Here is a 27,062-nt window from a genome sequence, read left to right on the forward strand (position 1 = left end):
GCTGCCTGGATTGGAAGGTTTCAACTACAGGGAGAGGTTGGATAGACCAGGATTATTTTCTTTGGAACGTCAGAGGTAGGACTTGATAGAAATATATAAAATTATGAAAGGCGTAGATAGGGCAGACAGTTGGAACCTTTATTATAGTGTGGAAATGTCCAACACTAGGGGGCATAGCTATGAGAGAGGGGAACAGTTTAATGGAGATGTGTGGGGTTAGTGTTTTACACAGAGAGTAGTGGGGCCTGGAACGCATTGCCAGGGGTGATGGTGGATGCAGATATGATAATAGCATTTAAGTGGCTTTTAGTTACGCACATTGAAGTGCAGGAAATAGAGGGATACGGATCATGTACAGGCAGATGGGATCTTGGCAAAAATGTTCAGCACAAACATTGTGGGCTGAAGGGTACAGTTCTATGTTCTTAAACATGTCCCTTCTGGTATCTGGGTTTTCTTCACACTGAAGGTGAATCACCTCAGGAAGAGTGAACAGTGGACTTGCCAAGATATACATAGTTTCAAGCTCTTGGTTGCAACTGTATGTCAGAGAATCTTAATATATCGCTAATACCAGTGACATGCAGAACTGTAACTTGGGATGCAAAACTGAAATGAATGAATAACCTTTTGGAAGAAGGGTCTCAATCTGAAACTTCACCTGATCCTATCAAGAGATGCTACCTGCCCTGCTGAGTTACTCCAGCATTTAGTGTCTATCTTTTGGATTATACTTGGCTTCAGTGCTTCAAAACCCATAGAAAGAAGCTGGATGAAACAATGTTGTTCACATGATAACATATGCTGCCAAGTATCTTGCATGTACATACATTATTTGTTTAAATTACTGAGTGGTGAATCAACTATGCTCATCGGTTTGAGGTTTGAAGCATGTAAATACAAAAACAAAACCCACATTTTACCCACTTCAAGCATAAAAATCTGTAATTTCACAGTGTTCACCACTGACAAGCACCCTGATCCTGATTGAAATGTAACATCTATTGGCAAACATTACCAGATTGTAATGCACTTCCATTTATAGTGATTTGATTTGGAGCTTCGAAACTTGGAAATAAATAAATGAGTTCTTAGCTTTGTGGCACCGTGTTCCACCATCTGGCTACTGGTAGTTTAAAGCTTGCTTACGTTTTAAGTCGGGTAAATGGGGAGAAGTGTATGGAGGAGATACAGTGGTTAGGATAATGTGAATGGTAAGTGTTGCTGCTGGAATTTATTTAACTTAACATAGAACCGTGTAAAATTTCAGGTTAGAGGCCATTCAGTCTATTTTGAACGAGTCGGCTCATTACATGACCTCCACTCCATTGCAATTTACTTTTCCTTTTTGAGATAAGTATTCCAATTCTCTCTTTTACTTAAATCTGCTTCCACCTAAATTCAAGCCTGGATTTTAATGCAGGTATCAGAGAGAGTGATGTTATTTTACTTTGGTGTTGCTGTGCCTGCTGGATTAGATTTATCAGAAGGGGCCATTTGGTCCATCATATCAATGCTAGATCTTGGAAATGAAAATATCTAATTAATCCCACATGCTATTGGTCATCTTTGATCTTACCTGTGAGCTTCTTTTCTTTACAAATAACCATTAAGTCCTGAAAGAACCATAAAAAAACCCTAAAAAAGCAGAAGAAAAGGGCAAGGGGAGTATTTCATTAAGGAGAATGAAACATGGATGAAATTCATTTTTCATTTGGGTAATATGAAAAAATGATTTAAAATTATAAACGGTCAGATTATTGAATTAATCCTCTATCCCAGAAGCTGTAGAACAGTTCACAATTAATGCCATCCTAACGATATTTGGTCCCACACAATTTGAGCCGCCTTTCCTCGACACCCTTCATCTCCCTCCGAGACGCAGGGAGGCGTGTCCTGTACAGGCTCCTCCTCCAAACCCTGCACTTCCTCGCCCTGGTCCAGACACCAAGTGGCGGTCGGTGTTGCCTTCTGGTCGTGAGGGGGGCCCCCGGTGGGGGTCCCACTACGCAGGGATTCTCCCCCTCTACATTGGGGACCTGGGGTGGAGGGTTTTGCACCGAGGTGTTCCCTGCAACCTGTTTCTCTCGCGGTTCACAGACTCGCCAGCCGCCTGCCACTTTTGCGGGCTGGAAGAGTCTGTGTACCACGTGTACATGGAGTGCGTGAGGTTGCAGCCACTATTTAAATACCTAAAGGGGCTGCTCCTTGTCTTCTGGCTGCATTTTTCACCCACCATCCTCATCTTTGGACACCCTGTGCGTAGGGGAGAGGGTAGGGCTGAAGATGTCCTGGTTGGGTTGCTCCTGGGCCTGGCCAAGCTGGCCATCCGCGAGTCAAGGCGCCAGACGGTGGAGGGCTCTACCCGAGCCGGCTGCCTGCCCCTTTTCCGGGGATACGTCCGTGCCCGGGTGTGGATAGAAAGGGAATACGCCCTGTCTACGGGCACCCTGAGGGAGTTCCGCGACCGCTGGGCACCGAGGGGGGTTGAATGTATCCTGGACAAGGATTGCAATATAGTTGTTTAGCAGTTGCTTAGCATATTTGTTCGTCTTGTATTATGGTGGTGTTTTGTTTTATTGTATTGTAAATACTATTTTAATATTTGAATAAATATTTTTGATTAAAAAAAAATCAAAAAAATCCTAACGATATATTTCTGATATGTGCCTATAGAGATCACATCTTTGAATCGTTGAACTCTAAGTGCATTTACTGAAAGGAAATAAACAGAAAGAGTAACTGGCTCAGAAACTGAGGCACAGAAGCCAAAGTGATTTTTCTTTGGCTCTATGAAATGCATCATTTTAACAGATTCAACCAGAATCTTCAAATAATCATTATGCGGGAAGTAAACATGGATTATATAAATTATTTTACTATGTCAGTATTTATCAAAGTTGTGTAGTGTTGTATCTTTTGTGCTTCTTTTTTCATATATTATTGTTGGCCATCACATCATTTGTTTATGTTTCCATGAATTATGAAGGCACAAGTTATAGCATTTTAAAGTCATTCAACTTAGAAACGGGCCTTTTGGCCCAACCCATCCAAGATGTCGTACTCAAGCTAGTCCCATTTCTCTGTGCCTGCCCCATATCCCTCTAAACCTTTCCTATCTCTGTACCTGTCCAAATGTCTTTTGAATGTTGTTATTGTACCTGCCTCGGCTACTGCATATGGCAACTTGTTGCACACACTCACCAGCTTATGTGTGAAAGAGATGCCCCTCAGGTTCCAATTAAATCATTCCCTTCTCAACATCTATCTATGCCTTCTATATTTTGATTCCCCCCAGGGTTTTATAGACCTCTCTGATATCACCCCTCAGTCTCCTGTGCACCAAGGAATAATGTGCTAACCTGCCCAACCTTTCCCAATAGCTCAGGCTCTCAAATCCTGGCAATATCCTCATAAATCTTCTACGTACTCTTTCTAGCTTAATTACATCTTTTCTGCAATGGGTCTCCAAACCTGAACACAATACGCCAAGTGCAGCCTCACCAACATCTTCTATAACTATCATAGCCATCCCAACTTTCATACTCAATTCCCTGACTGATGAACGCCAGCATGCCAAAAGCCTTCTTCACCACCCTACCTGTGATCCACTTTTAGGAAACAATGTACTTGTACTCCTAGATCCCTCTATTGCACAACACTTGCCTGGTTTGACTGACCTCACACTTATCTGAATTAAATTTCATTTGAATTCCTTGGCCCACTGACCCAGTTGATCAAAATTCCGCTGAAATTTTTGATAACCATTATCATTGTTTATGATGCGACCTATTTTCATATCAGCTGCAAGCTTGTCAATCATGTCGTACATTCTCATCCAATTCATTGATATAAATAATAAACAGCAAAGGACCCAGCACCAGCCCTGGAGGCACACCAATTCCTACCACATTTTAAATCACACTTATTATAACAAAGCATAGACATTGCATTGCTACAAGCTTATGAAGGACATATATCAGTTGGCGCGAGAATAAGAAAGATAAATAAAACGATAATGTTTAGCTTAATTTAGCTTATTGTCATGTGTACCGAGGTACAGTGAAAAGCTTTATTGGTGCATCCTATCCAGTCAGCAGAAAGACTATACATGATTACAATCAAGCCGTCCACAGTGTACAGATAACAGATACAGGATAAAGAAAATAATATTTAATTATTAAAGATTAAAGGACGTCCTGTAAAGTCCGATTAGGGGGTCTCCGATAAGATAGATGTTAGGTCAAGACCACTCTCTAGTTGTTGATAGAATAGTTCAGTTGCCTGATACAGCTGGGAAGAGACTGTCCCCGAATCTGAAAACATGTGTTTTTACACTTCTGTACCTCGTGACCCTCATGTGTTTTCACACTTCTGTACCTCCAAGGAGGGGAGAAGGGAGATGATGGTGTCCAGGGTGAGACTCATCCTTGATCATGTTAAAGGATTCCACGGTTAGATAGCAAATAGCGTTTCGGTGCCCAGCTGGAATCAGCATTGAGAATGTCACTCAACATATGCAATGTATTCTGAGGGAAAAGCAGAGAACAGGTTGGAGGAGGCAGAGGGATGTATTGAGGATGAACAACGATAGACCTGGGCCAAGGACACAGACGAAAGAAGGATCAGGTCCTACAGGTGCATTTTTCAAGAAACTGTTTAAAAACTACAAGCTGAGAGATAGCAAAGACCAAATCTGTTCTGTGACAAGTGTTGGTGAAATGACAAGTGTTGGAAATAGAAGGATACTGCAGATGACTGCAACTGGAGGGAAAAGGCTGGGCTTCAGAATCCTGGGACACTGAGGTCAGATCTGACGAAGGACTGGTTGCATTTGAGTAGAGCTGAGACCAATATTGTTGAGAGGTTTCCTAGTGTTGCTGTGAAGTGCTCAAATTTACTCAGGAGTTGAGAATTTCGGGATAGATTCATAAGGAACAAAGTCAGGGCAGAGAATTAACATACAAGTTTGGAAAATATAGGTAACAATAGCTGGATAACATACAACAATGTTTAGTTTAGTTCAGTTTAGCTTAGCTTAGAGATATAGCATGGAAACAGGCCCTTCAGTCCATCGAGTCCCCGCCGACCACGATCCCCGCACTATCCTCCAGACAAGGCACAATTTTATAATTATACAAGCCAATTAACCCACAAACCTGTACATATTTGGAGTGTAGGAGGAAACCAATGCTCCTGGGGAAAACCCATGTAAGTCACAGGGAGAGCGTACAAACTCCACACAGACAGCACCCGTAGTCAGGATCAAACCCAGGTCTCTGGCACTGTAAGGCAGCAAAACTGCCACTGCGTCACCGTGCCACCCTAATAGCCGTGCTTAATAGCCAATGTATCAAAACAAGAAGTACAGGTTATTCTTGAACCAGGATTTGCAAGTTAAACAAAGACCATTGCCCTTGTGCAGTGGTTGATGCTATTCCCTTTATTTATTTTAAGTCAAAGTGTGATAAGTTTCATTTTGTTTACTCCTAGACAGAGGGAATCACCGTAATGATTTGGGGATCAACTTGGAGTAGAACACTAAATTGGACCTTGGGGATGAATTTCTCAGTGGCAGAGAGCAGGGAGATCTCTCTGAAATTATCAAATTTGGACTTGTCCCCTTGAACGTGATTATGACCACCACGGCTCAGAGACTCACTGGCACGTCTTCCTCTTCCCAGGAAATGAGGCTGGAAAATTGCATTCCACCAAGTTTTAGAACTTTTGCAGGGATACCATCTGCTCTTGAGGCCACATTATTTGTAGTCAGACTTTAGATATGGAGATGAGACAGACCCTTCGGCCCACTGAGTCCACGCTGACCAGCAATCACTCTGTACACTAACACAACCCGACACACTAGGGACAATTTACAACTTTACTGAAAAACAATTAACCTACAAACCTGTATGTCTTTGAAGAGTGGGAGGAGACCAGAGCACCCGGAGTAAACCCATGCAGTCACAGGAAGAACATACGAACTCCATACAGACAGCCCTCGTAGTCAGGATCATACACCGGTCTTTGGCACCATGAGGCAGCAATTCTACCACTGCACCACTGTGCCGCCCTGTGGGCAGGTGACCTTCTTGACCTTTTTTCTATGCAAGGTAACCGGATGAAACAGTTACAGTGAGATGTTGGCAAAGATGCTGGCGACAAAGACCGAGGTTTATTTGAGGACTTCCAGCTGATACAAGCTGCCTCTCTATTCCTGGTAAGCTCTCCTCCATTCCTGACCCTCAGTGGAGTAGCCTTTGACTGTTATTGTAATCAGTTTGCTGGAACCAATATAATTTAAGGCAGAATCAGTTGTTTGAAGGATCATTACATTAGGTGACACCATTGAACTGAAAAAAATGAAGATCAAAATCGGGGCAATGAAATTCTTGGGAGAATAATCCTGATAAAAGAAGACCAAAGAACAAATATTTTGGCAATTTTCCAAGATGTGCAAATTGAAATTTAAAGAATACTAATACTATCTTTAATAATAACAGCAATAGAAACAGTGCAAATGATGCAAAATACTTAGCAGGAGTACAGGAGAACTTGGTTTATCCAGTATGTAGCAAACTGCTATGGTTCTGTATTTAGTTCTGAAGTGATATTGGGGAGGTGAACAGGTCATACGTGAGATAGCATTTTGGCAGTAGTTATCATGACTTAATTGATTTAACAGAGTTATGGAAAAGGATAAAGAAAGTCCAGAGTGAAAGTTCACAACTGCCAATTATGCTAAGCTGAGAAATCATTTAGTGAAAGTGCACTGGAAGCAGCTACTTGATGGTAAATTTGTGCCAGAGTAGGGGGGAGACAGTCACAGAGAATACAGGATAACCAGGCTTGTGAAGGAGGGCAGGAAAGAAGGAAAGTCTAAAGAGAAACTTATGTCAGAAATCAAGATCTCAGTGATATCGAGTTGAAGCGAAAATCGTCAAAGAAAATTAGGCTGGTGAGGAATGCAAAAATATCTGGAAGAAAAATCATGGAAATTTAAAATAATTCTTCAAAACATTAACTGTATAACCAGGGAAAGAGTATGGCTTTTTGGAGATTAGAACGGCAACCTACATGTGGAGGCAGTGCATCTACACATGATTCTTAATGAGTACTATAGGAGAAAAATATGGTGTTAAATGGATGCTGGAGTACTTATAGAGTTTAGAATTTTGAGATACAGTGTGGAAACAGGCCTTGTGGTCCTCCAAGTCCAGCTGACTATCGATCACCCGTATGCTAGTTCTATGTTATTCCTCTTATAGACTAAGAGTCATACAGCATGGAAACTGTCTCTTTGGCCCAACACATCCATGCCAACACAGATGCCCAACTAAGTTAGTCCTATTTGCCCACATTTGACCCATATATCCCTCTGAATCTTTCCTATCCTTGTACCTGCCCAAATCCCAAATATCAGTTTCCTTGAAGTAATTTCCTACATTACAGCAGTAGCAACACTTCAAAGGTAGTTTATTGAATGTAAAGTGCTTTGGGGCATCCTGAAGTCATGAAAGGTGCTATATAATATCTTTATGACTCTGTTCAGTCTTATGCTACTTTCTGTTGGTGGTGTAATTATATCATAAAGTAGTCTTTCATAATGTCATTCTGAGCCCTCAGGAAAATAGAGAGGTTTGCTGGGAAAATGCACAAGCCATGAATAGTTGGGAATTGAGAAAATACTTTAGGAATGGGAGATAGAAAAATTAAAGACTCTAATTTAATCAGCTCTTTGTTATTGCTAATTTAAATTAAAATCAGACATTATCTAAAACTCTGAATTGACTAATACTTTGGTTGTTTACTAAACACGGTTTTTGAACTATATCAGTAACCACAATCAGGGATGTATAAGCATACACTTAATAGGCCATTGCTTAATCTGAATTTACAAAACTGATTTCATTTGCTTTCTTGTAATCATTTCCATTGCTGACACTAAAATGGCTTTGGCAGAGTGGTTCCCATGAACTCTGCTATATTCCAGCAGATGGTTTAAATTAACCATTTCTAATAAAAGACCTGTGCAATGTACTGCATTCCTTGTATATAACACTGTTTACCTAGCCACCCATGTGGTTCAATTTATCAATTAACTAATAAAAACCTTCATCTAATACACTGCATTCCAATGCTCACATACATAACTTAAATACCCAAGTTGGAGAGCAATAAAGATAAAACAGTCACTTGTGGTCAAACACCATCTACTGTAAGGTAAGATACCATGAGATTTCATTCTGTTACATCTGATATTACGGGTAAATGAGTTTTAACATTTCATTCCTCGACTTTCAAATGAGCTCCAAGCTTTTATTGAAGTTTCAGTGACAAATATAGAAAAGAAAAATGTGCGTACAATAATTCCACATGAAAATTTCTCAGAAGTAAATCCTAAGGTTGATTTAAAAAAATGAGACTGTGGAGATGAAGAGTTTACCATATGAAAGTGAAAGATCCAATTGCACATAAATGTTTGTAATATAAGGGTTTGTCTCAGCTTTTCCTTACTGCTATAATATGATCCATATTTCAATCTCCATTGGCTATCAGTTTTGCTTGAAAGCTTAATCACATTCATTGGTGAAGGTGAAGAAGGAAACAAGGTTTTTCAGTGAAATGTTGAGGTCAATGTAAAACAGTTACCAGCAAATTTCATCAAATGTTAAAATCGCCATGGATACTATCTGACCCGGTGGGTACTTGCGAAATTTTCTGTTTTTATTTCAGTTTTCCGCCAACTGCAGTTATTTTGCTTTTTACTTGGCCATCTGTTATTCTAAAGGGGCTGTCCCACTTGAGTGACCTAATTGGTGAGTTTAGAAGAGTTTAGGAGAGTTTGAATCATGTAGAAGACTTCCTTTAGAAGACTTCCTTTCGACTATTTAGAAGACCACCTTCGACCTCCTTCGACTATGTTAAAGATTAGCTTCGACTAGCTATGACTAGTTATGACTAACTTCGGGAAAATTGGCACCGAATAGTGGAGAGTGAAGACGACCTCCTTCGACCTTCTTCGACCTCCCTTCGACTATGATGAAGACTATCTACTACTACCTTTGACTACCTTCGGCTACCCTCGATTCCTACGACCAACATGCCGACCTACTATGACCTACTACGACTAAACCTACGAGTGAAAAAAGTATCGATTTTATTCCATGGCATTTTTCAACATGTTGAAAAATATGCCGCGACCTAGCTGAGGCCTCGAGTACACGGGGACTACTCTCGAGCATGAAGGAGAGTTACAAAGACCTCCTACGACCTCGTGTCGACCATGCTGCGAGTATGAGTCGAGGGCAAACTCGCCAGAAATCATGGATTAGGTCGCCCAAGTGGAACAGCCCCTTAACCCTCATTCCAAATAGTTCAGAATATTAAATACTTTACAGATTGGGAATGTTACAGATCAATTAGTTAATTTATAAGATTATTGCAAGAAGACTAAAGTACAACAGCAAGGGGTCTTGCTGCAACTGTTAAGATTTTGGTGAAACTATAGCTGGAGAACTATGTGCAATTTTACTACTCACATTCCAGGAAAGATGTGTTTAGCTTGGTGACAATGCTACTGATTACTTGGATATGATGATTGTCCTATGCATGACAATTAGTAGAATAACCCTTTACTCCCAGTAGCTTCAAATAATGAGAGGCTATCTCATCAAGCTTTCTCTGATTCCAAGAGGGAGTGATGTGGTAGATACTGAATGTTTTCACTGACCAAATAATCTTTAATTAAGTGGAATAGAATCATAGAGTGATACAGTGTGGAAACAGGCCCTTCGGCCCAACTTGCCCACACCGGCCAACATATCCCAACTGCACTAGTCCCACTTGCCTACGCTTGGTCCATATCCCTCCAAACCTGTCCTATCCATGTACCTGTCTAACTGTTTCTTAAATTATGGGATAGCCCCAGCCTCAACTACCTTCTTCCATACACCCACTACCCTTTGTGTGAAAAAGCAACCCCTCGGATTTCTATTAAATCTTTTCCCCTTCATCTTGAACTTATGCCATCTGGTTCTCGATTCCCCTACTCTACTCTGGACAAGAGACTCTGTGCATAGAAACATAGAAACATAGAAAATAGGTGCAGGAGTAGGCCATTCAGCCCTTCGAGCCTGCACCGCCATTCAATATGATCATGGCTGATCATCCAACTCAGTATCCTGTACCTGCCTTCTCTCCATACCCCCTGATCCCTTTAGCCACAAGGGCCACATCTAGCTCCCTCTTAAATATAGCCAATGAGCTGGCCTCAACTACCTTCTGTGGCAGAGAATTCCAGAGATTCACCACTCTCTGTGTGAAAAATGTTTTCCTCATCTCGGTCCTAAAAGATTTCCCCCTTATCCTTAAACTGTGACCCCTTGTTCTGGACTTCCCTAACATCGGGAACAATCTTCCTGCATCTAGCCTGTCCAACCCCTTAAGAATTTTGCATTTACCCGATCTATTCCTCTCATGATTTTGTACACCTCTAAAAGATCACCCCTCATCCTCCTGTGCTCCATGGGATAGAGACCCAGTCTACTCAACCTCTCCCTATAGCTCACTCCCTCTAGACCTGGCAACATCCTCATGAATTTTTTCTGAACAATTTCAAGCTTGACAATATTTTTCCTATAACATGGAAAGTGGAATATTCTCAGGATAAGTAATTAGCCACTTATAACAGATAAAAAGACATGTATTATCTAAATGTAAGACTTTGGAATTCTCTACACAGAGAACTGTGACTGTTCAGTCACTGTGTATATTTAAGATGGGATCAATAAAGGAATTTAAAGGATATGTGGATCGCAAACATGACATAGTAGCATAGCAGTGGAGTTGCAGCCTTACAGACCAGGGACCTGGGTTCGATCCTGACTACGTGACCATTCATTTTTTTGTTTGCAAAATCCTCTATTTTAATCGGAAGGATACGCATACCATTGGCAGCATTCTCAGGCCAATATCTCCAGCGTTGAAGTCCTAATCACACTCGGTTGGTTCTGTTGGACAAGCCAAGCTGATTGTGTGTCTGACAACAGGCTCCTGAAACAGATCCAAGTTCTAGTTCCAAGCTCTGTCAGATTAAAGATTCTAGGATGTACTCAAAGCCGCCTTGAAATAATACAATGCCCTCCTAGAATCTTGGTAATCTATGGGCCACGACTACTCCAAGTGGAGGAGTAGTTCAGCATCTTAATGCTGAGAACCAGCATAGACCACGTAAACGATCGTGAAAGGTTTTCAAAGGTTAGAACATTTCTACAAGACGTCTTTGAGCATGTCCTGAAATGTTTTCATGGTGGCCTCTTCCTTGTAACAGAGTGTCTTGTGTCATACATGTGAACAATGTGGCCTGGATTAGGGAGCTGATTGTGTAGGAAGGAACTGCAGATGCTGGTTTATACCGAAGATGGACATAGAATGCTGGAGTAACTCAGCGGGTCAAGCAACATCTTTGGAGAAAAGGAACAAGCGACATTTTGGGATATTTCTGAAGAAGCGTTCCGCTCCAAAACATCACCTATTCCTTTTCTCCAGAGATGTTACCTGGCCTGCTGAGTTACTCCAGCATTTTGGATCTATCTAAGGGAGCACCTTCTCAAGCACTTCCTGTCCCATCTGTGGCTCCCGTACTAGCCTCCTCGGTCATCTCAGAACCCACAAAACTGGGCTGGAAGAAAATGATCCTCAATACTAAAGGATTGGCTTAAGAGTAGGTAAAGCTGCTGCCTCACAGTGCCATAAACCCAGGTTCAATCCTGATCTCAGTTGCTGTCTGTGTGGAGTTTGTGGTCATGTGGGTTTCCTCAGGTGCTCCAGTTTCCTACTACATCCCAAAGACACGCTGCTCTATAGATTCATTGGCTTCTGTAAATTGTTCTTCATGTGTAGGGAGTGGATGTAATAGTGGGACAACGGGGAACTGGTGTGAACGGGTGATCGATGGCTGCTTTGGACTCAATGGGCTGGAGGGCCTGTTTCCATGCTGTACCTTTTAATAGAAAGATTAAACGAAAACTTACCGTTTGAAGTTTGATCTTTATTTTATGAGAGGTTGAAGTGAGGGATTACGTGAAGAGCCCACCATCCCGCATGCGCATCAATCTTCAGAGCAACAGTATGAAACCACAGACCAGTTGCAGGACTTAAACTATAGAAAGATTAACAACCCTAGACTTACCGGATGATCTTTATGAGAATCAGGGTTGGGTGGAGGGCACGTAATCTCTCACTTCAACTTCTCATAAAATAAAGATCAAACTTCAAACGGTAAGTTTTGTTTAATCTTTCTATTTTATTTCGGTCACGTGAGTGACTACGTGAAGCCTTCAAAGCTATGTGGTTTCATGCAGTAACCCAATCTGTGTGAGAAACATTTAAACAGATAAACCCATAAATGGTAGAAAGACGTGGATTATTAACATGATGCTAATTTGCATTGCTCTTAATCGGACCATAGTCCCAATTGGCTTTGAGTTAGACAATAACTCATGCAACACTGTACAGAATTCTGTCTGCAATCATCCAGGCATATTCAACCAAAATTTTATAACTTCTGAAAGTGCACTATGTAAACCTCCTGCTGTAGCAAGAAGATGGACAAATGGGAATATCCATTCTATTGGCTGCTAATGTTCCACCAACAATCTCTTGAAAAACTATTAAATAACAATGAAGAAAATATCCTTCATCTCATAGGTACCAGCAAGCTCAGTGTACCTGTATACATAATAACACCCCCAATCTCCGATCTGGTGGGTATGCTGTCAACTCCAACTTGTACCCAACCATGTCTGTTTAGCTTTATGAGATCATTCCCATAACAAGCTACCCTCATGTCAGTTCTGACCCAGAGACTGAGCCAGATATTGAGTAAAGGGTGTGTTCTTTGTGCTGAAATCAGCTGCTAAAGCATAATCAACTTAAAAGATTCTGCTCCCATTAGGAAAACAGCAGATGAATATCTGCATAATAATTTACTGATATACATTGCACACTACTATGAGTCTAGGCTTTTAGAGCAGTCATATAAAAGATACCTTGCATGGTGTTGGTCAACAACGGGAGAATAACCGATCATTTATTGTCCCACTATGGCACTATAGAGAATGACAAAGCAGCACAAGCAGTGTCAATTGTACTATAACATAATCGCTTCTCTGAGCGCAAACTGAAAGAAACACAAACCTCTGCTACTTCTGTTTAAAAGTAGCTCACATGTCTTCTCCACAAACTTCCCATACAATCGTGCAGAGCTAGCTGCATGAGAAATAGGCTGAGCTAGCCATCTCTCGCGACTTCGAGTAAATAGGAGCTTCATTCACCCGCATTTATCATGGACACTCTGAATGAGTAGGCAAATTTGGCGTTATTAAATTTCATGTTGCCTCATCCTTTATATCTTAAGAGGCATCTGCTGATAAACCCCTGAGTCTTATCAGTTACAACATTTGCGTGTCTATAAACTCCATGACACAATGCCCCTTTGATCTGAGTAGGGCAGCATTAGCTTTAGAATCTTTGTAAATAGCCTGGGCCTGAAGCCAACCCCTAGGTAGAGCCTAAACTTCGCACCACTGGCTTTGACATCAAAACACCAGATATATCTGTGCCGCTCATGTAGAGATATGGCAAAGGATGCATCTTCAAGATTGATTGAGGCCCTAATCCTCTGAATCAGCTAAATTGCTGAAAGACAATTATCCATCGTAAAGTGGGTAACGAGACACATGATCAGACTAGCCAAATCCTAACCTGATTTGGCATGCTCCACTTTGCTACAACCTTGAGAAATATCAGAAATATACCCCTTTTGTTCTTGGGCAGACTACTCATCCTTTGTGAGATGTCTCTGATTCCACTTGGGTAACCATCATTTCCTTTATTGACCTTACGGACGGAAACCTTTGGCTTCTCTCACCGCAGAAGATGCATTTATCTATTTATTTATTTATTTATTTATTTCGCTCATAACATATAATCAGATCCTGATGGCTAGAGCTGAAACACAACATCCAGTTGATGTGGGAATACGCATCCCATGTTAACTCTTGACTGTCAGAGTCACCACGAAACCTCAGCCTTCTTCCTCAGAATGGAAAATAGCATAATGCAATCCTGAACCAGGTGTTGCTCCGCAGTCCTCTGACTGAAACCACCTGTCTCAGTCGCCAGTGTGCGCAACACTCTCTCTTCGACCAGCCACTCAATCTGGAATACTGGTATTGAGAGCCTACTGATTATTATATATATATTTTTTATTCACAACATGAACCTGCAGGTCAAATAAAAATGCTACATGCCAAACCGGCTTCCTGCTGGTAGCTACCTATCCCAGAGAGGATGGCAATGATGTTCCCAACGAACTCACAACTCTACTAACTGAGCAGAAAGAATTAAACATGCGTTGAGGGAAACCTTAAACTACCTCACTCTACTGAGCAGCTTGATTATCTCAACATGTTCCATATGACCAGCCAGTTGTAAGATGGTCTACCCTGAGCCAGGGTAGCCAAGCTGTTCCTACTTGGAGCTTACAGAGGTTGCCATGCAAGGCACCCTACCAATGTCTTTGCATCAACCTGATCTTTTCCAGAGACAGTGAAAGGAAGCCGTCAGCTTCTTACCGAGCTTCTGCCGTGGATGCTGACTCGGCCGAGCCGGCAGCCACTATTTTAAAAAATGCCAGCTCCTGTTCAGCCTCCGCGGCAGTCCCGGCCTCGGTCGCTGCCCCGGCCGAAACGGCAGCAGCTAATTACAGCCGTCAGCTCCTGCTGAGCCTTCACGATGGTAGCAGTCCTGACCGCGCCGTTGGCCGCTATTTTTATTCCGCCAGCTCCACGGCGCCTCCACGGCGGCAGTTGAACAAGCTGTGCCAGCTTCTCCGGGCCCGCTGCCCCTATTTTCGGAGCAGCGGCCGTTCCTGAAAGAGATTTTTCTCTTACCTGTCAGAGCAGTTTCGAACTGCTCTGCTACTCGCGCCAAGTGTTGATGAATTGACACGCATGCGGGCTGGCGGGCTCTTCACGTAGTCAATCACGTGACTTCGAAATAAAATTTAAAAAAACTTACAGAAGGCCTTTCAGCCCATTGTGCTAACACCAAATGACAATAAATTGTATTGTATTGTATACCAGCATTCTGAGAGAGCCTGCAATTACCTTCATTACCCCACCCAATTTCCAAAGCCTTGTAACTGTTTGTCACTTTTAATATTAAATTGATTGCCCTTGGAGTTTATTACATAACTCTTTGAATGATGCATTCCAGACCATAGCAAGTTGCTGTGTTAAAAATATATTACTCTATTTCCCTCTTGGCTTTTGACCAATTATTTTAAGTTTGTGACCTCTGCATAATCAAGAGGTACATCCATATCCTCAGAAACTCCAACTGAGCTTGTAGATTACTGAAATTTAATTCTTGCTTTGAACTTCATAAACGCATGAATTCCTGAATGCAAGAGAACATGTTGGAGGAAAAAAAAACTGTTAATGAAAAGCACATGAGATCCGTGAGATAATAAACTGAGTGCAAATGCAAAGTTTTAGTTTAGAGATACATCACGGAAACAGGCCCTTCAGCCCAATGAGGCCACACTGAACATTGATCACGCGTTTATGCAAGTTCTATTTTGCTCCACATTCTCATCTACCAGCTACAAACTAGGGGCAACTTAGAGAGGTCAATTAACCTACAAACCTGGACATCTTTGGATGTGGGAGGAGACCGGAGCACCCGAAGGAAACCCAGACGGTCACAGGGAGAACATGCAAACTCCATGCAAGAGGTCAGGATCGACCCCGTTTCAACGACACTGTGAGGCAGCAGCTCTACCATTGCAGTTGGATTGCAGAGTCTACTTTGGACTTCTTTTGGGAAAGATGTCAACCCCATGGAGAGATAACAGAAGAAAAAACCTGTTATGTATGGCATTTGGACTTATCAATATTTACTTTTTACTCAGTTGAAGTGTGCTTTTTTTAATCCTCTTTTTTAATCATCCTTGTCAAAATGAATTTTCTTTTTAGTTATCACTCTAGAAACATCTCTAAGAGCAACCAACTGGAAACCTGTAGTGATATTGTAGATGAATCCATCTTAATTATTTTTTGTACAAGTTTAAATTTCCTTTTGTGTAATCATGAATCCATTTTGACATTCACCCCATCTCCAGCCACACGTTTGCTTTCTTGGTCTTTTTCATTGTTGTTGCAAAATTGGACAAAAAATCTATGCACAGAACCCTAGGATAGGACATGGCACTTTGAAAGCAACCTGCACGATTCTTGAAGAATGCTCATTTAAAATCTGCATTGTTTCTCATATTTATTGGAGGCCATTCAACTCAGCCGTTCCTCAGAGCATTCTCATCAGTCCCGTTCTCCAACTTATTTCCCTGTAACTTATTCTCTCACACATGCCCATTCACTACAGCTGAACATTAAGCTTTGGAGGAACGGGTCAGGCAGCATCTCTGGCGGACAAGAATAAGTGATGTTTCAGGTTGGGACTCTTCTTCACGCTGATTGTAGTTGGGTGGAGAAAACGGGAAAAGAGGTGGGGCAGAACAAAGCCTAGCAGGTGATGGGTGGATGCAGGTGAGAGGGGTTTAGATTTGCAGATGGCACGACAAAGGCTATGCATAAGGCGACAAAATGATAGTTTGCCCGTCAAATACCCTTTATTCTCCTGCTACCTTGCTACCTATGGGCAATTTATAACAGCCAATTAACCTAACAACCAGCAGTTATTTGGGTCATTTGAAGAAACTGGAGCACACAGGGAAACCCACATAGTCACAAAAAGAACGTACGAACTCCACATGAACAAAACCCGAGGACAAGATGAAACTCCATTTACTGGAGTTGTGTGGCAGCAGCACAACCTCACTAACTCAACAGAATTGTTTGGCTAAATGGCCTAATTGTGCTCTTATGGTCTTATGGTTACGATTTTATCTTTTGATCTCAGTTTCTTCAAGCTTTCAATGCATTTCAAAAATTTACCCATGATAGAAGCAATATCAGTCCTGCCTTTTAAAAAAATATGCCTAAATATTGATAAGAAAAAAATCTATTTAAAGGATATAATTTTAATGTTGGATGCATTCATGCACGATCTTTTAAGAGTGGAAGGACCAGTTTACAAAGCAATCGCTAATAGTTGAAATACTGGACAACATTTTAGTTGCTGGCCCATGATCTACAGATATTAGTTTGAATCCCAATGTTCTTCTTCTTCTGTTGTATGTCTTTTAGACCTGCAGCTCCGTTGAGGCGAGCCAGGCCAACGTGTCATCGTCCAGGTCAATCAGACCTCGTTCACCATTCGGTGGACGGTGTTTGGGGCAACTGGTGACTATGTGCTCCACTGTCTGTGTTGGGTCCCCACACTCGCTGGTGGCGCTGCCCACCTCTTTATCACTACTCCATAGTGTCCGATGCCTGTCCTCAAGCGGTTGAGGGTTGTCCACTGCTTTCAGGGCAGGTCCTGGCCAGGGACGTCCATGGGGTAATTGATGTAATGGTGTAGCCTAGATGGTTCCGCTGACTTCCACTGGTCTCTCCATCTGGCCTTGACCCAGGCGGCCTTAGAAGCGTCAGCCGGTGTTGTGCAGAGCAGCTCTTGGGCTTGCGTAGCAAAGGGGCTGCCGTGTCTTGAGGCGTACTCGTCGTGGTGTCTCTGTGACGATCTGATGGAGGAGGTGGGATTCACTGGTCTGTGCCTTTCGAGAGAGGGCCAGCGTGGCTGCTTCTCGTCTGATGTTGGCTGGGGCGATGCCAGCACGGACGGGCAGTTGGTTTACTGGGGTGGCTTGTAGGCATCCTGAGACAGTCCGCAGGGTGCTGTTGAGGGCAGCACCAGCTTCTTGGCGTGAGGGCTACGGCACCAGACCGGGGCACAGTACTCGGCGGCTGAGAACACCAGGGCCACTGTGGACATGCACAGTGTCTTCGTCGCAGCTGAATCAATGTAGGGGCGAATCAAGATGGACAGTAAATGATGACTTTCCACTCAAATGGGTATATCTAATACAAATGTGGTGGAATCTAGATTTTCAAACCTTGATGAAGAGTGCAAAAGTAAGAAAGCTAAGCTAACTATGCACAAAACTTTCTCCGTCACTGTAATACTCTATCCTGCACTCGGTTTATTTTCTCCTGTGCATTGCCTATTGTGCTCATGTATGGTATGATCTGCTTGGATAACACACCAAACAAAGTCTTTCACTGGGTATTTCGGTGCATGTGACAATAATAAGCCAATAAACCAACCTATGTGGTCACAAATAAAGCATTTTGTTCAATCCTGGGCACCATATTTGCATGGGATTGTATGAAAACATTTCAGAGAGTATTAAAGCGATTAATTAGACTAATTCCACGTATTCCAGATACATTTTCAAGATAGACTGCAAAATATGGGGTAAATCGCAGAGTTGAGGGGAATAGAAGTAAAATGTTCCACATGTCCTATGAAAGGGCACATAAAGTTGTAGGATCATACAGCATGGATAGAGGCCTGCATCTGTGCTGGTTATCAAATACCTACCCATATTAAAGATAGACACAAAATGTTGGAGTGACTCTGTGAGACAGGCAGCATTTCTGGATAGAAGGAATGGGTGATGTTTCAGGTCGAGACTCTCTCACTCTGAAGAAGGGTCTCAACCCGAAATGTCAACCATTCCTTCCATCCCGAAATGCTGCCTGTCCCGCTGAGTTACTCCACCATTTTGTGTCTATCTTTGGTGTAAACCAGCACCTGCAGCTCTTTCCTACACACCTACCTATATCAATACTAGTTTCCAGTACTCAGCCTGGCAACCTTCGATTTAATGGCATTTCAAATATTCATCGAGATACTGCTTGTCTGCTCCGAGCATACCTGCCTCCTCTACCCTCTTACGAAGTATGTGCCAGGTTTCAACCATCCATCTGAGTGAAAAGATATCCATCCTCAAAATACCTCTCGATCTTCTCCTGATTGTCTTAAACCTTTGACACCCCCCCCCCCCCCCCCCTGATTACAATCACTTCATCTAGTTGAGCTTAGTTTAGGTTAGGTTAGAGATACTGCGTTGAAAATGGCCGTTTGTCCCATCGTGTCCGCACCGATCAACGATATAATATATACTATTAACTATAGTTCTATGTTATCCCAGTTTCACATCCTACACATTAGGGTCAATTTGTAGAAACCTGCACATTTATGAAATGTGGGAGGAAAGCGGAACACGCAGAAAAATCCCTCGTGGCCACAGGGAGAACATACAAAATCTGTACAGACAGCACCCATAGTCAGGATCGAACCCCTATGTTTTATGTTCTATGTTTACGACGTGATGAATTTGAAATGAAATGAAAGAATTTGAAAATGAAATGTATGGAGGAACAGATAACAATCTTCAAAAATAAATTAAATATATATGCGAAGGAGAAAATAAAATGAAGGAATGGGGGAAAGAATGATGGAGTCGATTACCAAATCGCAAGGTCACTCTTCTAAAGGATGGGCCAAATGGCTTTTCCCGAAGCTGCACTAGTGAACAGTACTACGGCCAGAATAGCCCGAAGCAGGTGGTTCTTTACAACCTAAAATGGTCCAATAAACTCCTACCAGCTGTAAATTTATTGAGAATTCCATTTACAGGTAAATCTCCAAAAAAAAACAACGTCTTATCCTTCATTAACAGAGATATAATATGATCCCAAATTGCTGATGAGATCAGGGTGTGAAGTTTGCCGTGAGCACTTCTGACCTCAAATACCACTTGTGCATCAATCAATCATAATCTTTTCATTGCACTTAAACTCAACGGAGAATTAGTGCTCATATTTTTCCTGTTCAGCCATGTTCTGCTATTTAGTTCGTCATTTATAATTTAGTCCTGATTCAAGTCCTGCTTTAATAAAAAAAATTAATAGGATAGCATCATGTTGTAGCGTGATTAGTATGGTTCCAAACCTATCCAAGGTTTTGCATTATCCCATTCCTTGATAGCCTCTAGCCTTCTAACCCTCCAAATGATCGGCTCAATTCTAGCTCCTTTGAGATCTGTGAATTTAATTATCCTGCCACTGGTGGTCTAGCCATCAGCTGCCAAAACCTTAAGTCTGGAACTCCCTCCCTCACCCTCACTCTGTGCCTGTCTACTTCTTTCCCCTTAAGGCACTGTTTAAAACCTATCACTTCCACTATACATTTTGGGCACATGCCCAATTATCTCCATTGTGGCTTATCTTTAGGTTTTGTTTGAACACACTACAGTGAAGAGGTTTAGTATATTGTGCTCTGTTAAAGACTTCATAACAGAGAGGGAAATCTTATCCCCTGTGGACATCAGTTCCAAAATTGGTCACTCCCATATAAAATGGTCTGGCAGAGCCCAGACAAGCTGCGATTCCCCAGCATCACTCTGGTAAGATAGCTAGGAAGGCAGGAGCATGGACAGGAATGAGGAAAGTCCAATAACAACGAAAGGCAGATGTTGGTTTATACCAAAGAAAGACACAAAGTGCTGGAGTAACTCAGCGTGTCAAGCGGTAGTTCTGGAGAAGGGTCCCGACAGGTCATCCATCCGTTTTCTCCAGAGATGCTGCCTGACCCGCTGAGTGACTATCTTTGGTATAAATCTACATTTATTTCGTAATAACACGGAAAGGCAATGTTACAGGTCAAGACCCTCCTTCAGACTGATTGCAGGGGGGTGGGAAAGAAATCTGGAGGGGCAGGACAGAACATGAGCATGAACATGAACAGAACATGCTACTTCCTGACCCTCCTCTTTTCCAGCCTTCTTTCCTACCTCTCTACAATCAGTCTGAGGAAAGTTTCCAACCTGAAACGCCACCTATCCATGTTCTCCAGGGATGCTGTCTGACCTGCTGAGAAACCCCAGCATTTTGTGTCTTTTTTAGTGAGGCAGATGAACTCTGGACACGGATAGGAACATGAAAGTGGGACATTATTATGACTGAGGGAGGCACAGGACATGTAGTGATAATCAACTTAAGGATTATCCTGGGAACTACAGACCAGTGAGCCTTGTTCAGTCTCTTCCCTTCTTTGTTCAACTGCGGTCAGGGCCCTCAAGCCTTCTGTTGACGGAGCGATCTTGGCTCCCGTAGCCAGTGGTCAGGCCCTCCACGTCGGGGCAATCAAGCTCCGCATCGGGGGGGGTGGGGGGGGGGGGGCAGTCTTAGCTCCCCCGCGCCGGGCAATCAATCCCGGGCCGGGGCTGGTCGAATCTTCTGCTCGTTGCAGCTTTCTGGCATCTGTCTCTACCTGAGACTGCAAACTCCTTGCAATCCGCAGGCCGTAGTTGGAGCAGCGATCCCAGGCAAGGTTATCGGCTCCAATGGTAAGTCCACGTCCCCGTGCTGGGGCTCAATGTCAGTCTCCCGCTCCCCCCCCCCCCCATGAAACAAACCAGAGAACATTAACACAAACTTTTAAAATACACTAAAAATAACAAAAAAAAAGACGAAAAGACAGGCGAGGCCATTTTATGATAATAAAATTGTTGGTATAGTGGTTGGTGAAGAAGGTTATCTATAATTACAATTGATCTCAATGGGCTGAGGAATGGGAGGTGGAGTTTAATTCAGATAAATTCGAGGTGTTGCATTGTGGTAGGACAAACCAAGTCAGCACTGACACAGTAAACGGTAGAGACTGGGAAATGTAGAATAGAGAGACTCAAAGGTCTAGGTCCATGGTTTGTTGAAGGTGGTGACACAGGGTGTACAGGGCAATGAAGAAGGTGTTTGGCATGCTTGCCTTCATTGGCCAGGGGGTTGATTGTGGACATCATATTACAGCCGTAGGCAATGTTGTTGAGTTCACACTTTGTGCACCGTGTACAGTTCTGACCGCTCTGATATATGAAGGATGTTATTAAATTGGAAAAGGTGGAAATAAAGATTTACAAGGATGTTAGTGAGTCTGGAGGGTTTGATTTATAAGGAGAGGCCTGACAGGCTTGTTTCCTGAAGGGCAGTTTGAGCGGGCTATGAAAATGACGAAGGGAACATCGTCATTTGGTAAAAAGCGGAACAAGCCTCACACTCTTTGCCGGCGGTGTGGAGCTAAAGCATTTCACCTGCAGAAATCCACCTGTGGTAAATGTGCCTACCCTGCCAAGAGAAAGTATAACTGGAGTGCAAAAGCCAAAAGGAGAAACACAAAAGGGGCAGGTCGCATGAGGCACCTGAAGGTGGTGTTTTGGAGGTTCAGGAATGGATTACGAGAAGGCACTACCCCAAAGCCTAGATGTGCTGCAATGGCTTCTTCCAGCACTGCATAAACTGTTGGTGTACCAATGTAACAAATAAAGCTATCATTTGGAAAGTTTAAAAAGGGCAGTTTTTTCTCACAATGGATGGTACGTCCATGGAATGAGCTGTCAGAGGAAGTGGTGGAGGTAGGCAGAATCACAACTATGTTTAAAAGACATGTTGGAAAATTTTGGAGGGATATGGGGCAGGTGCTAGCAAGTGGGACTAGATCAGTTAAACAACTTGGTCGGCAAGAACGATTTGGTCTGTGGGGCCAGTATCCGTACTGTTTATCTGAATTATGACAACGCTCAGCCAGGTTGCAGGACTCGATAAGCCATACAGTTAAATGGGATTCTCAATCAGGACAATGTGAAGGAACGTGATTTAATTAAATTATTTTTTTAGCTTGATTTGTAAATGCTTTATTGCCTTTAATTACCTTCATTCCTGAACAACTCTGCTTGATTTTCTTGATTTCTCAATTAACAATACAATATAAATAAGCAAGGACCAATCTTACTAACCTTAGGCTTGCTGCCATGCTAAACAACTTCCACGCTGAATCAATAAAAATAGGCTTCTGAATGGTCCTTCCATAAGTTTGCCTCTACCTCATTGCGGACATTGGTATCTGGGTATGTTGCGTTACAATGCTGGAAACTATATTCTGCACTCTGTATCTGTCCCTTCAGTCTACCTAGTATACTTGAGTTTGGCTTGATTGTATTCATGTATAGCTTATCAGATTTGAATGGATAGCATGCAAAATGAAGCTTTGTATTTCCACTGAACTGTACACATGATAACAGGAAACCTAAACCTAAAAAATATTTTCCAGTTATTTTATTATATTTACACATGGTTATCAGGAACTTTAGAAACACAATATTAAAATAATGGTTTCATGGTCTTTGATAGTTGTACTCCTTATCAAAAGCAGTCTGGACAATCTGAGTGGGAGAGGAGGGGAGAGGGGGGGAGAGGTGGACGGGCCTCAGGGTAAGTTACTGCTGAGGTCTTGTTATGCCTCACCACCTATGAGGACAGAGTGTCAGTGAGTTTGCCCCTTTATGTGCAGCCCTGAGAAGTATAGCCAGATAAGTACAGCATGTCAGGTTAACCATATAACCATATAACAATTACAGCACGGAAACAGGCCATCTCGGCCCTACAAGTCTGTGCCGAACGGTTCAGGAGGATTCATCTCATGGAGAGGTTGTCTGATGAAAAGTCATCAACCTGAAACCTTAACTTTGTATATGTAGGAAGGATCTACAGATAGATACCAGTTTATATCGAAGATAGACACAAAATGCTGGAATAACACATTGGGTCAGGCAGCATCTCTGGAGAAAATGAATAGGTGATGTTTTGGGTCAGAATCATCCTTCAGACTCTTAACTCTCTTTCACTTTCCACAAATGTTTTCTGCCTTGCACAATATTTCCAATATTTTCTGTTTTTTTTAACTTTCGATTCACTCTCTGGAGGTATTTTCCATTTTCCTTTCAATATTATTTTCAAATTGACTGCAACATGGAGGCAAATTATTACATTATCTAATGTAGAGAAGTGTATCGAGAAGATTAACTACTCTTGATTTTTACTTTAAATGTGGAGGCACTGAATTTATCATGTGTTGATAAATCAACATGATTAATAACTATAATTAAACCATAGGAATGTAAAACATTTTTGCTGTTAAAAAGCTCTGTGTGGCTTTTAAGTACCCTGGTAGCAGAACATGCATGTTCGCTGATGGAAAAACTCAACCACCTTTCCAAAGTAGAGTCTGTTTAAAATGTTGAGATAAACCTCACAATGTTTTCTTGAAAATAAACCCTTTTGTTGGCATTTTTGACTGAGGGCTCACGATAATTCTATTGTGTTAACAGCTTTAAATTATAACTTGTAAATTTTGTAAAAAATAATTAAAGTTTTTTTTCTTGTTTTGACGGTGTTAGACATGCAAAACAGTCCAAGGATGTTCCAAGGATTAATCCTTGCACAACAAAGTACTCCTGAAAAATGATCCAAAATAGTGTTTGAAACTTCTGAAACTATTGAAAGCTGCCTAAAATTGGCACGTTCATGGAAATGATTCCTAATGTTGGGTTCAGAATTTGCTTTGTTATTTGGTGCCTCAAAAAGATATGAAAACGATGCGCTGCCATTCGTTACACTGGATGTAGGTGCGACCTAGGGGAATATGGATAGGTGACATTCTGGGTCCGGACTCTTCTTTAGACTAATTGTGGTGGTGGTGGGGGGTGGGGGGATTGGTGGGGGGAGGGGTTGGAGTGGAGAGAGCTGGAAGAGAGGCAGGGACACGACAAAGCCTGGCACAGTGGTGCAGAGGTAGAGTTGCTGCCTAACAGCGCCAGAGACCCAGGTTCGATCCTGACTACGGATGATGTCTGTATGGAATTTTATGTTCGTCCCGTGACCACGTGGGTGTTCTCCGGGTGCCCCGGTTATCCCCCACACCCCAAAGACATACAGGTTTGTAGGTTAATTAGGGTTTGGTAAAAAATTTGTAAATAGTCCCTCGTGTGTGTAAGATACTGCAGTAAATGGGATTCGCTGGTCGGCGCGGACTCAGGGGACCAAAATACTTGTTTATACCGTGTATCTCCAACTAAACTAAACTAAAGTGGTAGGTGGATACAGGTGAGGTGGGGAGGGGGGGGGGGGGCATATAATATCAATACATTAAACTTTCTTGATGCCATTTACATTTGGGTCATCATCTTGGATTCAAAATGCTAACATAAATAGTGAGGCTACAAGAGTACATCAGGGTAGACTCAAAAAGCTGGAGTAACTCACGGGTCAGGCAGCGTCTCTGGAGAAAAGGAATAGATGATGTTTCGGGTCGAGACCCTTCTTCACACTGAGTGTTAGGGGAAAGGGAAACAAGAGATATCAGAATCAGAATCGTTTATTGTCATTTGAACTAAATAAATAAGTTCAAACAAAATTGTGTTTCTGGTACATAGAACGCATGAATGAAGGATATGCAAAAATCAATGATGATCAAGGAAATGTGGAGCCTACAATGGTCCATTGCTCTGAAGAAGGGTCTCGACCCGAAACATCACCCATTCCTTCTCTCCAGAGATGCTACCTGTCCCGCTGAGTTACTCCAGCTTTTTGTGTCCTATCTTTGATAGAACAGCACAACACAGGAACAGGCTGTTCAGCCCACCAAGTTTGTGCCAAAAATGATGAGAAGACCAACTCTTATCTGCCTGCACATAATCCTCATCCATCCATTCCCTGCTTATCCATCTGGATTTGAAACCTGCCACTTAAGTTTAAAGAGACCATATGTTATGCTGCCTCTCGCCAAACAACTGGACGTCACTCCCCCTCCCCTAGAGAATGACCACCACTTGGATTATGCAGGAAGAAACAAATGGCTCAAGGGCAGGCGAACAGCAAGCCTGTCATCCAGCAGGAGTTTTGGCCCAATAAATTGTTGCGGTTTGAGGCCCAACATCCAACCAGACTCAAAGGGAAGCAAAGGGACAACATTTTCACACAGAGGAGTGGTGGAACAAACTGCCAAATGAAGTAGTTGAGATAAAATAACAACATTTAAAAGACTTATAGGAAAGAGCTGCAAATGCTGGTTACATCGAAGAAGGGTTTCAACCCGAAACGTCACCTGTTACTTTTCTCCGGAGATGCTGCCTGACCCGCTGAGTTACTTAAGCATTCTGTGTCTATCTTCAACATTTAGAAGCCATTTGGACGGATAGCAAAGGTTTTGAGGAAAGTGGGCAAATCCAGGCAAATGGGACTAGCCTGGATGAGGCATCGTGGTCGGTATGGACGAGTTGGGCAGAAGGACATGTTTCTGTGCGTATGCCTCTAAGCACAGAGAGGTCCCAAGGCCACATCCCTGTTGCATTTTAATTGAGACACTAATGAATTTTGACATCAAGGTGTCGGCCACTGGCCAAAGTTATAAAAGGACAGCTGAACTTTGTCATTAGTGTTTCCGATGGATGTTCATAAAGAAATCTGATTGGGCTGTTAAAAATTAAGAATTGCTTTATATGAAAGTAAGTGGAAAAGCTATTTTGACCCTTTGGTAATTCAGTGCCCAGAGGGCATAAATTCAAGTACATCACTGTATTAATGAAAGGGGAAGTTAAGAGCCTTTTCTTTTACACAGATGGCTGTGGAATGTACTGGCAGAAAGCGATGGTGAAAAATTATCTCCCATATATACTCTGCATAAACTATATGCAAGAGCTAAACAGCGGACTGTGCTTGGGTGATGATTTAAATTGTTCCTTATTCGGGCTTCAGTACTTCCCAGAGAATGCAAGTGACACTTAGAATGTAAAGCAAGCGTAAAGATTATTGAAGTAATTCCATCATTGCATAGGTATGACAATACTTTTTCCACGGCTTGTTGAAGGAATAAAGTCACACAGATCCAGTATGATTTTTCTCATCAGTAGTGCCTCTGACAAAGATGAATGATTATTGTCAATCCAGATTTAATGAACAATATTGCATGTTAGTAGAAGTTCCAGATTATGATCAATCTTACCAATAAGACTGGAAAGTATCCGTCATCTTATCTTGTGCAATGCACCAAAATAATTGGCAGTAACTCAAATAGCGTATGATTGACTGCAATTGTAAATTACCTGGTTGAAATGAAAGCATATGTTGAAATATTGGGATCACAGCTGTGCTATGTTTAGTTTGGAATCCTGCTACTATTTGGCCATTTCATTCTTTGCT

General features: G+C 42.2%; 1 protein-coding gene across 1 annotated transcript; it reads left to right on the top strand.

The window, feature by feature from the left end:
• The first annotated feature begins 22,023 nt into the window (after nucleotides 1-22,023).
• On the top strand, nucleotides 22,024-22,377 carry LOC116972826 (60S ribosomal protein L37-like). The gene has a single exon (XM_033020456.1). It carries the CDS (start codon nucleotides 22,031-22,033, stop codon nucleotides 22,322-22,324), a length of 294 nt encoding a protein of 97 aa, XP_032876347.1. The 5' UTR covers nucleotides 22,024-22,030; the 3' UTR covers nucleotides 22,325-22,377.
• The last annotated feature ends 4,685 nt before the right edge of the window (nucleotides 22,378-27,062 follow it).

Source organism: Amblyraja radiata, chromosome 5 (genome assembly GCF_010909765.2).
Source record: "Amblyraja radiata isolate CabotCenter1 chromosome 5, sAmbRad1.1.pri, whole genome shotgun sequence".
Lineage (NCBI taxonomy): Eukaryota > Metazoa > Chordata > Chondrichthyes > Rajiformes > Rajidae > Amblyraja > Amblyraja radiata.